At 35.3% G+C, this 13,310-nt stretch overlaps 1 protein-coding gene across 3 annotated transcripts in view; it reads left to right on the top strand.

Moving 5' to 3' along the window:
* The window catches only part of HERC4 (HECT and RLD domain containing E3 ubiquitin protein ligase 4), a 140,253-nt gene that overhangs the window by 87,771 nt on the left and 39,172 nt on the right, over nucleotides 1–13,310 (top strand). For 2 of the 3 annotated variants that reach the window (XM_028480865.2, XM_024132088.3), the window contains exon 15: nucleotides 2,808–6,169. In XM_028480865.2, coding sequence (XP_028336666.1) covers nucleotides 2,808–3,008 — 201 coding nt within the window. In that variant the 3' untranslated portion in view covers nucleotides 3,009–6,169. Of the gene's footprint in view, nucleotides 1–2,807; nucleotides 6,170–13,310 lie in introns of those variants that run through there. The other variant, XM_024132087.2, reaches the window with a different exon arrangement.

Raw genomic sequence — 13,310 nt, 5'->3', positions numbered from 1 at the left:
GTGAGTGAAAACTGTCTGAGGCTCCCTGGGGTTTTATCCTCTCAAGTTATCCCATACTCAGCCTTAAGCAGTTTCTTAGAATTTTAGCTGATTTCTTCTTCGCTGCTTGTATGACAGTGCTAAACTTCCTCTTGCTCTGCCATGGTGACCCATTTCTTTGGAAGTATCTGTCCATCCTTGGACTTCAGGCTACTTGGTTATCTTGTGACTTTAGCTCTCTGATGGATACAAGGAAAGTTTGGGGTAATTGTGAAGTGTTTTAATCGCCAGTTTTCTAGGATTTTCCAAATATATTTTTGTTATTGACTTTTAGTTTATTTCTGTTGTGGTCAAAGAACATACTTTGTATACATTGGATTCTTTTAAAGATACTTATTAAGGCTTGTTATATGGTCCGGGTTATGATATATGTTAGTGAACATTCCATGTACAATTACTGGGTGGAATGTTCTATTTTTTTCTTTCCATTTTATTGAGATATAGCTGACATATAGCTCTGTATAAGTTTAAGGTGTACAGCAATAATGATTTGACTTACATACATTATGAAATGATTACCACAATAAGTTTACTCAACATCCATTGTCTCATATAGATAACAACATTAAAGACATAGAAAAAAATTTTTTTCCTTGTGATGAGAACTCTTAGGATTTACTCTAACCACTTTCATACATATAACATACAGAAGTGTTAACAATATTTATGTTGTTTTACGTTACATCCCTAGTATTTATCTTATAACTGGAAGTTGGTACCTTTTGACCCCCTTCATCCACATCCCCCTCCCCCCACCCCCACCTCCGGTAACCACAAATCTGATCTCCTTTTCTGTGAGTTTGTTTTTGAAGTACAGTTGACCTACAACACTGTATTAGTTCCTGGTACAAAACATAATTTGATATTTCTATACATTTCAAAATGATTGCCATGGTAAGTCTAGTTGTCATCTGTCACCATACAAAGATATTGCATAATTATTGACTATATTTCCCACACTGTACACTTTCATACCTGTGACTCAATTTATTTCATAACTGAAAGTTTGTACCTCTTTATCTCCTTCACCTATTTCTCTCCTGCCCCCACCTCCCTCCCTTCTGGCAACGAGTTCAAGTTGGTTGAAATTGATGTTCAAATCTTCCTTACTTACCGATTTTGCCTTTCTTTTTTTTTTTTTTGTAAATCAGTTACCAAGAGAGGGGTGTTAAAACTTCTAACGATGATGGTGGTTCTGTCAATTTTTCCTTGTATTTTGAAGCGCTGTTAATTGGGATTGTCATGACTTCTTGATAAATTAATTCTTTTATCATTATGAAATGTACCTTTTTTCCCTCTGGAGATGCTTGTCTTGAAATGTACTCTTAAGAGTAGCCTCCCAGTTGCTGCTTTCTGTTGGGGCGTTGTCCGTCCCTCTCCCCCCACCCCAAATCTCACTTGTGCTTTCATGGTTTAAGAGTTAGCCAAAGATGTTGGGGGGATTTACATGCAGATTTTGGGACTTTGTCCTCAGGATTCCTTTCTGGGATTTTTCTTCCTCGTTGTCTGCCATGTTGGCAGCTTCAATCTCACACTTCTCTGTCTGATAAAACTGTTGCTTTCTGCATGTGCTGCATCCCCTACCCCTTATGCTGCTTTGGAAGTACTCCCATGTTAAAAAAAAAATGTGGTTCTCAACATGTGCTTTCCTTCTTTCAGAGATTGTGTTCATTCTTGTTTCTGCCTGCTTTGGGTTGATCTCCAGTGTTTTTAAATAGTTGTTTTTTTTATATACTGTCCAGAGATTATAACTGTTATTGTCAGGAGGATTAGTCTGATACAAAGTACTCTGCCATATCCAGCACTAGAACTCCTCTAGTTTCTTTTAATTTAGAATAACCCCCACCTTTCGATCTCATTACCTTGACTTTTTGGAGAGTCCTGGCTAGTCTTCTTGTAAAGTTCCTACAATTCGGATAATTGTCTGTTTCCTTATAATGATGTTTAACTTGTTCCTCTTTTCCTGTATTTCCTATAAACTGGAAATTAAATCAAGGACTTGACTAGATTCAGGTTAGACATTTTCTTGGTTCACAGATAATGTCTTTACTTCCTGTTGCATTATATCAGCAGGAAAATTTTTTGGCCGTGCTTCGAGTCACGTGGGATCTTAGTTCCCTGACCAGGGATCGAACCTGCGCCCCCTGCAGTGGAAGCGCGGAGTCTTAACCACTGGACTGCCAGGGAAGTCCCAGCAGGAACATAATATTTGATTGTCCCAGTATGGGTGGTGGTTAGTTTGATCACTCAGTTAAGGTGGTGGTCTCCACTGTTAAGACTTGTTTTTCCTTTTGTAATTAGTAAGTAATTTCTAGGATGGTAATTTGCACTGTCTTCATTTTTCACATCCTACCCAAATGTCATCTTCTTAGTTTATTGTAATCAGATGCCACCATTGAGTGACGGTTAACAAGCATTAGCTATTCTTACTATTATTTAAGTCCTATTCCCAACCAGAAGACTTTATAGTTTCTAGTCTTTGTATACTATATATACTTATGGTACATATCTCCTATTGTGTGGTGGTTACATAAATATTTTTTAATGGATTTTGAGGTACTAAATACAGATATCACATCTTATAAATCTTTGTGTTTCCCATAGCACTTAACTAGCATTTTGCATATGGTAGGCACTCAGTAAATTATTCTTTTATAGGAAGAGAAAATAGCTAAGAAATCTCAAACCTTTTTCTATTTAAACATTTTTCAGTCTCTTTCTTAGGTACTGGTTAAATTTAATGTTAATTACATTTTTGTTTTTTGTAGGTAAATGAGAAAACTGGACAGATTATACAATATGATAAATTTTATATACATGAAGTACAAGAATTGATAGACATACGGAATGATTATATCAACTGGGTCCAACAGCAGGCCTATGGAATGGTATGTTTCCTATTGCATTTTATGATTTCATTTTTATGTATCATTTGTTCTAATACAAAAGGAACAATTGTGTATTTTTGAAACAACAAGGCTTTTTCAGAGCTTTTATTCAGAGCTCATTTTTTAAATAAAAACATATTGCAAAGGAGCAGCTATATATTATGCAGTATTTATAAGTAAGCATTCTGCTCTTATACCAAAGCCAAACCAAAGCGATAGATGACCCTTTGCTACAGAAAAATGCAAATATGACTTATTTTTCTCAGTCTCATTTATTTTGCATGACGTTGTCTCTTAATTCTCTAATGTTGAGGATACTGGAGTCTCTGATACTTGAACTCTAAGAACGTATTAAAATTGTGAGATCAGTGCTTCAGAACTACCAGAAGTGAGCTGTGGTACCGTTGATTCTAGTTTTTATTTTTCCCCTTTTATGTGCTTTATTTGATTTCAGTTTTTTGGCATACCTCCACAAGTGCCACATATTTCTTTCCATATGGCTAAGTCTCTGATAACTAGATAGTTAATTAAAATAATAGCATAGGGACTTCCCTGGCAGTCCAGTGGTTAAGACTTTGTGCTTCCACCACAGGGGGTAAGGGTTCGATCCCTGGTCAGGGAACTAAGATCCCACGTGCCGCATGGCCAAAAAAATAAAAATAAAATAAAAATAAAACTAATATCATAGTCTTATAAAACTTTAATTAGTCACATAAAATTTCAGTATAAAAATAAGTAAGCAGCTAGATATAAAACAGGTTTAGACTCTTATTTGCTAACCATTATAATATACTTAAGGCCAACTTTTCCACCCCTGAAGCAGGTAATTTAAGCAACATGCATGTAGCAGTTCTAGGAAGGTGAATAGCCTTTCATTGCTTGCTAGGTACCAACTGCAAGCTCCTTATGGATAGGCACTCTGTCAGTTTATTCACCAGCACTTCTTACAGTATCTCAAATATGTGTAGTAGGCACTTAGAAAGTACAGTAGTTTTTGAATGGCAGTGCAGTTAGTGCATGCTGTTTTTAGGATGCTCTTACCTATAGGCATCAAGTCACTTCTAGAACATCTTTGCTTCCCTAGATACTTGGATCTGGATTGGGAGAGATTTGTTGGTTTTATTTTTTCCCACAGAATCACTAGGAGGCTCAGTCAAGTTTACAAACATCCTACAGATTTATGTCTGCTCATTTGCTTATTCAACAAATACTTATTAAATGACTCTCCTTTGTAACAGGCACTTATTTTTAGGTATAAGAAACACAGTGATTAACCAGATGGATAAGGCCCTGTTCTCATGAAACTTACAATCTAGTGGGCAAGATGGATAGTAATCAAGTAAAGCAAAAAAAAAAAAAACAAAAAAAAGCTTATAATATACACTATATAGAGAATTAAAATAAGAGAAGGTAATAAAGACAGGACGGTTTCTTGCGATTGGGTAATCAGAAAAGTCTTGTCTAAAGAAGTATGATCTGTATTCTAAATGACAAAAAGCAGCCATGTAAGATCAGAGCAAAGAAAATTTCAGGAAAAATTACATCTACTAAAAGACCTTAGGTGAGAGCAAGCTTGACATGTTTGAAGAATAGAAAAAGGCCAGTATGGCTAAAATATGGGAATGGGGAGAGTTCTGGGAAAGGATCAGAGAAATGGGCAGGTGCCAGATCATGGAAGGTTTAGTAAATTAGGATCGGGAACATGGATTTTATCTGAAGTGTTACGGTAAGCCGTTGGAGGGTGGTAAGCACGGGGTGAATACTGTACAGTGTAATTTATATTCTGAAATAACCACTGTGTCAGCTGTGTGGAAGATGGAGTGAGGGGAATGGAGTAGATTAGGGGAGAGAAAATGATGGGTTTGACTAGGATTGGTAGTTGTATAGATGGAAGATGGAAATGGACTTGGGTACCTTTTGGAGGTAAAACGGCCAAGAATTGCTGATGGATATGAGATGAGGAAAGGAGAGAAAGTTGATTTCTCTCCTTTGTTGAAAGGAGATTAAGAGAGGTAGGAGGAAAACTAGGAGAGAGTTGTGGAAACCAAAATTGAAAAGTGAAGGAGAAACCATATTGAACGCTGCTGAGATAGGATAAAACCATAGAATTGATCAATGCATTTGGTTACGTGAAGGTCATTGGTAACCTTGATAATGCCAGTCTAGAGTAAGTATGCTTAAGAGAAATTTAGAGGTGAGGATAGGGAACAAAAGCCATAGGCAGTACTCTCAAGAAGTTCTGCACTGAAGAGGAGGGAGTAAAAAAGTAGGGGGGTTAGCTGGAGTCAAGGGACAACAGTTTTTTAAGAAAGAAAATACTTGACCTCTGGAAAGCTTTGAATAAATATTTCCTTTTTCCTTCCCTATTTAAACTAAAGCTCTCACCTAGATAAAGCTTTTCAAACTTTTCCTCCAGTGAACCCCTAAGACAGGAGAAAAAACATATTTCTTGAGGTTATTAATTTTCCCTGGGCAGGACTTGTGTGAAGTCTCATATTTTATCTTCGAGAGAATGCAAATTTGGGGCTTCATAAATATTTACTCAGGGGGGTGGTGGTGTGATGAATTAGGAGATTGGGATTGACATATATACTCTAATATGTATAAAATGGATAACTAATAAGAACCTGCTATATAAAATAATAAATAAAATTCAAAAATAAATAAATATTTACTGCAATGTAAAGGGATTAAAATTATTTACCATTGAGGAAAACTGATGATTCAGAAAATGAACTTTTTTGATCAAAAAACTTGCATGTAAACCCTGATACACCACTTAGATACCCTAGGTCTTTGAGCAGTGTTTTTGAGACTGGAGTGATTATATAGACTCCTTTTAAAATAAAGTAATTCCTTTAAGAAGCTTAGTGTTCACTTACCTTATTTACGATTATCTTATTTAAATATATACAAACACTAAACTAGTTCTAAACTCCTGGTACATAGCTTTTAAAAGAATTCTTAAGGCATAACTAATTGGTAAATTAATTATAACTCTACAAATTTAATAATCAAGTTAATATTTGATATGGAAGATGATTATGTTCTCTTGATCAGGAATCTCAGCTCACAACCTAAATATGATAAGGAAGGAGTGTGACATAAGAGCACCTAACTTCATATCCCACCTCAGCGTTTTCTTTTTAGTTTTTTTATTGAATATAATTCCTTGTGCTATACAGTAAATCCTTGTTGCTTATCTATTTTAATGTATAGTAGTTCATAGCTGTAATCCCCTACTCCTAATTTGTCCCTCCTCCCCCCTCCCCTTTGATAAGCGTAAGTTTGTTTTCTGTATCTGTGAGTGTGTTCTGTTTTGTATATAGATTCATTTGTATTATTTTTTAGATTCCACGTGTAAGTGATATCATATAGTGTTTGTCTTTCTGTCTGACTTATTTCACTAAGCATTTCACTCTCTCCTGGAGAGTTATATCCTCTTGGATCACTGTGAATTAGATCTGATGTTCGTTGACACCTGAATTTTTATCTGGTATGTAGGTCATAAACTACTTGTATTCTGAACAAGTTAAGAGAAATGCCAGTCTAATAGGATTTTTAAGCTAGCAGTAATCTTGTGCTACGTGGAAAAGCTATGGTTTGAATGTTTGCTTTTAAGCTTGGCGGGCTCGTATCCAACCTCCTCTTGGTATGTATCTGTGATGATATCAAATTGAATTTCCTTAGGAATTCTTTCAGTGCTACTGTTTTCTGGTAAGAGGGAGACAGTAGAGGACCACATTCTTACTTCTAGACTTTCTAAGTTGCTGTACTTAAAAATTGCCCTCTATTACTCTACACTTTCAACCACGTTTTTCCTTTCTCTCCATTTATAGGCAGACTGGTATTGAATAGGTGGTTGTGGCAGTGGAAACTTGTTCTTTAATGTGCATAGTGGACTTAATGTCACATCTTAGAAATCAGAATCTAGAACCCGTGATTTGGGTTCTTCTAGTCTTCTGGAAATAGAAGGCTGACAATTTACTTTGAAAGTCTTTGACTAACTCTTAAGTAGTTTATTAATTTATATTATGACATCTGAAGGTGCTTCTTTCTTTGAGAGAGTTCAGATCACTTTCACATTTACACATAACACTAAAGACTTTTCCTGAGGCTGTTTAATAAAATTCATGCTTGCATTACTAGTCCTAATACTAGGTTGAACATCATGTTGGCCCTGTAAGTAAAGTTAGTAAAGTTTTAAAGTGTCTATCCTAAAGATACTCATATGCTGTTTTGTGATGATATAGATGTGTATATGTGTACATAGACATATATACACATATATACGTACTTATATCTATGTATACAATGTACATATGTATACCATTATTGAACAAGAGTTATGATCTTGAAATAATTCCATTCCTTCATGTGAAAGTTTAAAATATTCCTTGATAGAAGATAATTATTATGAATTATAAGAAATATGTCTATGAATTGTATTTATATATATACACATATATTTTATATATAAATATATACACGTATATATGTAAAACTTTACCTTGTTCTAAACACTGCAAGGAAATTATTTTACCTTTATTATATTACCTTTATTATATATTACCTTTATTATATTTCTCTTTATGCCATAGTCTGTTGAGATTTCTTTCTCCATTTCCTTTCTTTCCCAGTCAAGAATTTTAAGAATCCATCAGGAATATACACCTTAAACTAACACAGTGCTGTATGTTATTTATATCTCAATAGAACTAGAAGGAAAAAATAAAAATAAAAAAAAGAACCCATCAGATATATACTTTCCTGGTCTCTAAACATTAAAAACTAATTCTGTGAAATTCTTTGCATTCCTTGTAATATCCTCTTGTACAGCTGAGACTAACTTTTCACCTCATCTTCTTCCATTTTCCCATCCTGTTTCATCTGTTTCCCTTTTCATGTTTCCATGAAGTTTTTGCTTGATCCTCCTACTCCTGCTGGTTACTATATAAGCTTCTCTGTTTTGTTTGTTTTTCCAGACTCTAATATCAATTAGAGTATGAAATTTTTTCAGTTGGATTCCTTTTGCTTTTTATCTGTTTTTCTCCCTCTACAATAATTTCTTGGCGAAATAAAAGAACACAAGTTCTCTCTCTTTTTGTCTTCTGCTGTTTGATGTTTTTCTCTACTTTCTAGGTATTAGTCTCAGTTTATTTGCTTACCTCTTTAAACTTTGCTCTAAAATTGTTTATAAAAATACTTTAGTGGGGAATTCCCTAGCTGTCCAATAGTTAGGGCTCCATGCTTTCACTGTCGAGGGCCAGGTTTCATCCCTGGTTGGGTAACTAGGATCCCACAAGCTGCACGTTGCAGCCAAACAAAAATAAAAATAACTTTAGTGATTACAACTAAACTCTTTGCTCTTTTTTCTTCCCTTTCTTATACTTCTTGTTACTGTACATACATATCGATATATATCTAGTAAAAATTGATTAATTTAGAATAAAGTGTAGAAAGGTCTATGCTGAGTCTGTGCCTCTTATAATTAAAAGTCAAGTTAAGCATTTTTTAAAGTGCATATTATTTCAAGACCTGTATATGCCTATGTAAGACATGTCAGATACAAGTAAGTACTAATAAATATATTTGATAAATTGGTGACATTTTTACAGTCTTTGATATTACACTTTATATATTTTTTAAGTCATAATTTTATTTCAGTATTAATTGTGCTGTGTTTGTATGTCATTACTGTATTTCTTCTGTGGCATTAAGTTTTTGTATTTTAACTGCGGACAATGCTGAGCTGACAACATGACATGCTCATCAGCAAACTAGGAAGATAGACTGACATAACAGCTAGGGAGACCAGCTTTGGGAAGATAGGCCAGTACTTAACTTTCTAGGTTTGAGTTTCTTCCTCATTTAATGAAATGAAGAAATTAAAATACATTTGTGTTCTTTAATATTGCAATACATTTAATACTTGCAGTATAAACCTTGCAGCTATAATATTTCCCAGAAGGTTCATACTTGCTTTTTAAAGTTCCCTTGTCATTTTTAATGGCATTAATGTTTTGCAGACTCTTGGACTGATTCTTTATGCCTTGAATTACCAAGTTATATTGGTTTATTTTTCATTTTCGTCATGTTTTAGAAGTATCTTTTTTTTTTTTTTTTTTTTTTTTGTGGTATGCGGGCCTCCCTCTGTTGTGACTTCTCCCGTTGCGGAGCACAGGCTCCGGACGTGCAGGCTCAGCGGCCATGGCTCACGGGCCCAGCCGCTCCGCGGCATGTGGGATCCTCCCAGACCGGGGCACGAACCCGGTTCCCCTGCATCGGCAGGCGGACGCGCAACCACTGCGCCACCAGGGAAGCCCCAGAAGTATCTTTTTTTTTTCTGCCTAGTCACCAACACCTTTCATATTTATTTGAATTACTTCAGTAACTTCGGTATCCTCTGTTTATACCTCCTCAGAATAATCCTGTGTTATACCCTTAAATAACGATGACAAAAAAAAATAATAATGATGACACCAGCAATGATACAGTGTTTTGCCATAAGTAATTTGTTGAAACTAAAACATGCCAAGGAGTTGCATCTTTTTTGTCTATAACTACCTAGAACTATCATTAACCATTGATGTTAAAAGCAGCCTTAATGTAAGTCTGCTTTGGACCATGAGACCCTGACTTTTTTTTTCTTTTCAAACTGATGCAAAATATTTATTCCAAGTTAGTTATTTTATGCAGTAGTTTTCCCCCTCAACACACTTGAGATAACCACATCTTTTAAATCTGTAGATAATGTTATCAAAATAATCTTAATCTTTGAAATCTCACAAAAATGTATATTTTACAATCCACCCTGAATATCAAGGCTGCAAAATAACACAACATTTCCTATATCCAAATATTTTACAGCTGTACCCAGAAAGAAAATAAAAAAGTGAAAAAACCATATATGCTGGGTTAAGGGCTAGGTTCTGTCAATTTTTCCTTGTATTTTGAAGCGCTGTTAATTGGGATTGTCATGACTTCTTGATAAATTAATTCTTTTATCATTATGAAATGTACCTTTTTTCCCTCTGGAGATGCTTGTCTTGAAATGTACTCTTAAGAGTAGCCTCCCAGTTGCTGCTTTCTGTTGGGGCGTTGTCCGTCCCTCTCCCCCCACCCCAAATCTCACTTGTGCTTTCATGGTTTAAGAGTTAGCCAAAGATGTTGGGGGGATTTACATGCAGATTTTGGGACTTTGTCCTCAGGATTCCTTTCTGGGATTTTTCTTCCTCGTTGTCTGCCATGTTGGCAGCTTCAATCTCACACTTCTCTGTCTGATAAAACTGTTGCTTTCTGCATGTGCTGCATCCCCTACCCCTTATGCTGCTTTGGAAGTACTCCCATGTTAAAAAAAAAATGTGGTTCTCAACATGTGCTTTCCTTCTTTCAGAGATTGTGTTCATTCTTGTTTCTGCCTGCTTTGGGTTGATCTCCAGTGTTTTTAAATAGTTGTTTTTTTTATATACTGTCCAGAGATTATAACTGTTATTGTCAGGAGGATTAGTCTGATACAAAGTACTCTGCCATATCCAGCACTAGAACTCCTCTAGTTTCTTTTAATTTAGAATAACCCCCACCTTTCGATCTCATTACCTTGACTTTTTGGAGAGTCCTGGCTAGTCTTCTTGTAAAGTTCCTACAATTCGGATAATTGTCTGTTTCCTTATAATGATGTTTAACTTGTTCCTCTTTTCCTGTATTTCCTATAAACTGGAAATTAAATCAAGGACTTGACTAGATTCAGGTTAGACATTTTCTTGGTTCACAGATAATGTCTTTACTTCCTGTTGCATTATATCAGCAGGAAAATTTTTTGGCCGTGCTTCGAGTCACGTGGGATCTTAGTTCCCTGACCAGGGATCGAACCTGCGCCCCCTGCAGTGGAAGCGCGGAGTCTTAACCACTGGACTGCCAGGGAAGTCCCAGCAGGAACATAATATTTGATTGTCCCAGTATGGGTGGTGGTTAGTTTGATCACTCAGTTAAGGTGGTGGTCTCCACTGTTAAGACTTGTTTTTCCTTTTGTAATTAGTAAGTAATTTCTAGGATGGTAATTTGCACTGTCTTCATTTTTCACATCCTACCCAAATGTCATCTTCTTAGTTTATTGTAATCAGATGCCACCATTGAGTGACGGTTAACAAGCATTAGCTATTCTTACTATTATTTAAGTCCTATTCCCAACCAGAAGACTTTATAGTTTCTAGTCTTTGTATACTATATATACTTATGGTACATATCTCCTATTGTGTGGTGGTTACATAAATATTTTTTAATGGATTTTGAGGTACTAAATACAGATATCACATCTTATAAATCTTTGTGTTTCCCATAGCACTTAACTAGCATTTTGCATATGGTAGGCACTCAGTAAATTATTCTTTTATAGGAAGAGAAAATAGCTAAGAAATCTCAAACCTTTTTCTATTTAAACATTTTTCAGTCTCTTTCTTAGGTACTGGTTAAATTTAATGTTAATTACATTTTTGTTTTTTGTAGGTAAATGAGAAAACTGGACAGATTATACAATATGATAAATTTTATATACATGAAGTACAAGAATTGATAGACATACGGAATGATTATATCAACTGGGTCCAACAGCAGGCCTATGGAATGGTATGTTTCCTATTGCATTTTATGATTTCATTTTTATGTATCATTTGTTCTAATACAAAAGGAACAATTGTGTATTTTTGAAACAACAAGGCTTTTTCAGAGCTTTTATTCAGAGCTCATTTTTTAAATAAAAACATATTGCAAAGGAGCAGCTATATATTATGCAGTATTTATAAGTAAGCATTCTGCTCTTATACCAAAGCCAAACCAAAGCGATAGATGACCCTTTGCTACAGAAAAATGCAAATATGACTTATTTTTCTCAGTCTCATTTATTTTGCATGACGTTGTCTCTTAATTCTCTAATGTTGAGGATACTGGAGTCTCTGATACTTGAACTCTAAGAACGTATTAAAATTGTGAGATCAGTGCTTCAGAACTACCAGAAGTGAGCTGTGGTACCGTTGATTCTAGTTTTTATTTTTCCCCTTTTATGTGCTTTATTTGATTTCAGTTTTTTGGCATACCTCCACAAGTGCCACATATTTCTTTCCATATGGCTAAGTCTCTGATAACTAGATAGTTAATTAAAATAATAGCATAGGGACTTCCCTGGCAGTCCAGTGGTTAAGACTTTGTGCTTCCACCACAGGGGGTAAGGGTTCGATCCCTGGTCAGGGAACTAAGATCCCACGTGCCGCATGGCCAAAAAAATAAAAATAAAATAAAAATAAAACTAATATCATAGTCTTATAAAACTTTAATTAGTCACATAAAATTTCAGTATAAAAATAAGTAAGCAGCTAGATATAAAACAGGTTTAGACTCTTATTTGCTAACCATTATAATATACTTAAGGCCAACTTTTCCACCCCTGAAGCAGGTAATTTAAGCAACATGCATGTAGCAGTTCTAGGAAGGTGAATAGCCTTTCATTGCTTGCTAGGTACCAACTGCAAGCTCCTTATGGATAGGCACTCTGTCAGTTTATTCACCAGCACTTCTTACAGTATCTCAAATATGTGTAGTAGGCACTTAGAAAGTACAGTAGTTTTTGAATGGCAGTGCAGTTAGTGCATGCTGTTTTTAGGATGCTCTTACCTATAGGCATCAAGTCACTTCTAGAACATCTTTGCTTCCCTAGATACTTGGATCTGGATTGGGAGAGATTTGTTGGTTTTATTTTTTCCCACAGAATCACTAGGAGGCTCAGTCAAGTTTACAAACATCCTACAGATTTATGTCTGCTCATTTGCTTATTCAACAAATACTTATTAAATGACTCTCCTTTGTAACAGGCACTTATTTTTAGGTATAAGAAACACAGTGATTAACCAGATGGATAAGGCCCTGTTCTCATGAAACTTACAATCTAGTGGGCAAGATGGATAGTAATCAAGTAAAGCAAAAAAAAAAAACAACAAAAAAAAGCTTATAATATACACTATATAGAGAATTAAAATAAGAGAAGGTAATAAAGACAGGACGGTTTCTTGCGATTGGGTAATCAGAAAAGTCTTGTCTAAAGAAGTATGATCTGTATTCTAAATGACAAAAAGCAGCCATGTAAGATCAGAGCAAAGAAAATTTCAGGAAAAATTACATCTACTAAAAGACCTTAGGTGAGAGCAAGCTTGACATGTTTGAAGAATAGAAAAAGGCCAGTATGGCTAAAATATGGGAATGGGGAGAGTTCTGGGAAAGGATCAGAGAAATGGGCAGGTGCCAGATCATGGAAGGTTTAGTAAATTAGGATCGGGAACATGGATTTTATCTGAAGTGTTACGGTAAGCCGTTGGAGGGTGGTAAGCACGGGGT

This window comes from Physeter macrocephalus, chromosome 20 (genome assembly GCF_002837175.3).
Source record: "Physeter macrocephalus isolate SW-GA chromosome 20, ASM283717v5, whole genome shotgun sequence".
In the NCBI taxonomy this organism is placed as follows: Eukaryota; Metazoa; Chordata; class Mammalia; order Artiodactyla; family Physeteridae; genus Physeter; species Physeter macrocephalus.
This window is presented reverse-complemented; position numbering and strand designations above follow the sequence as displayed.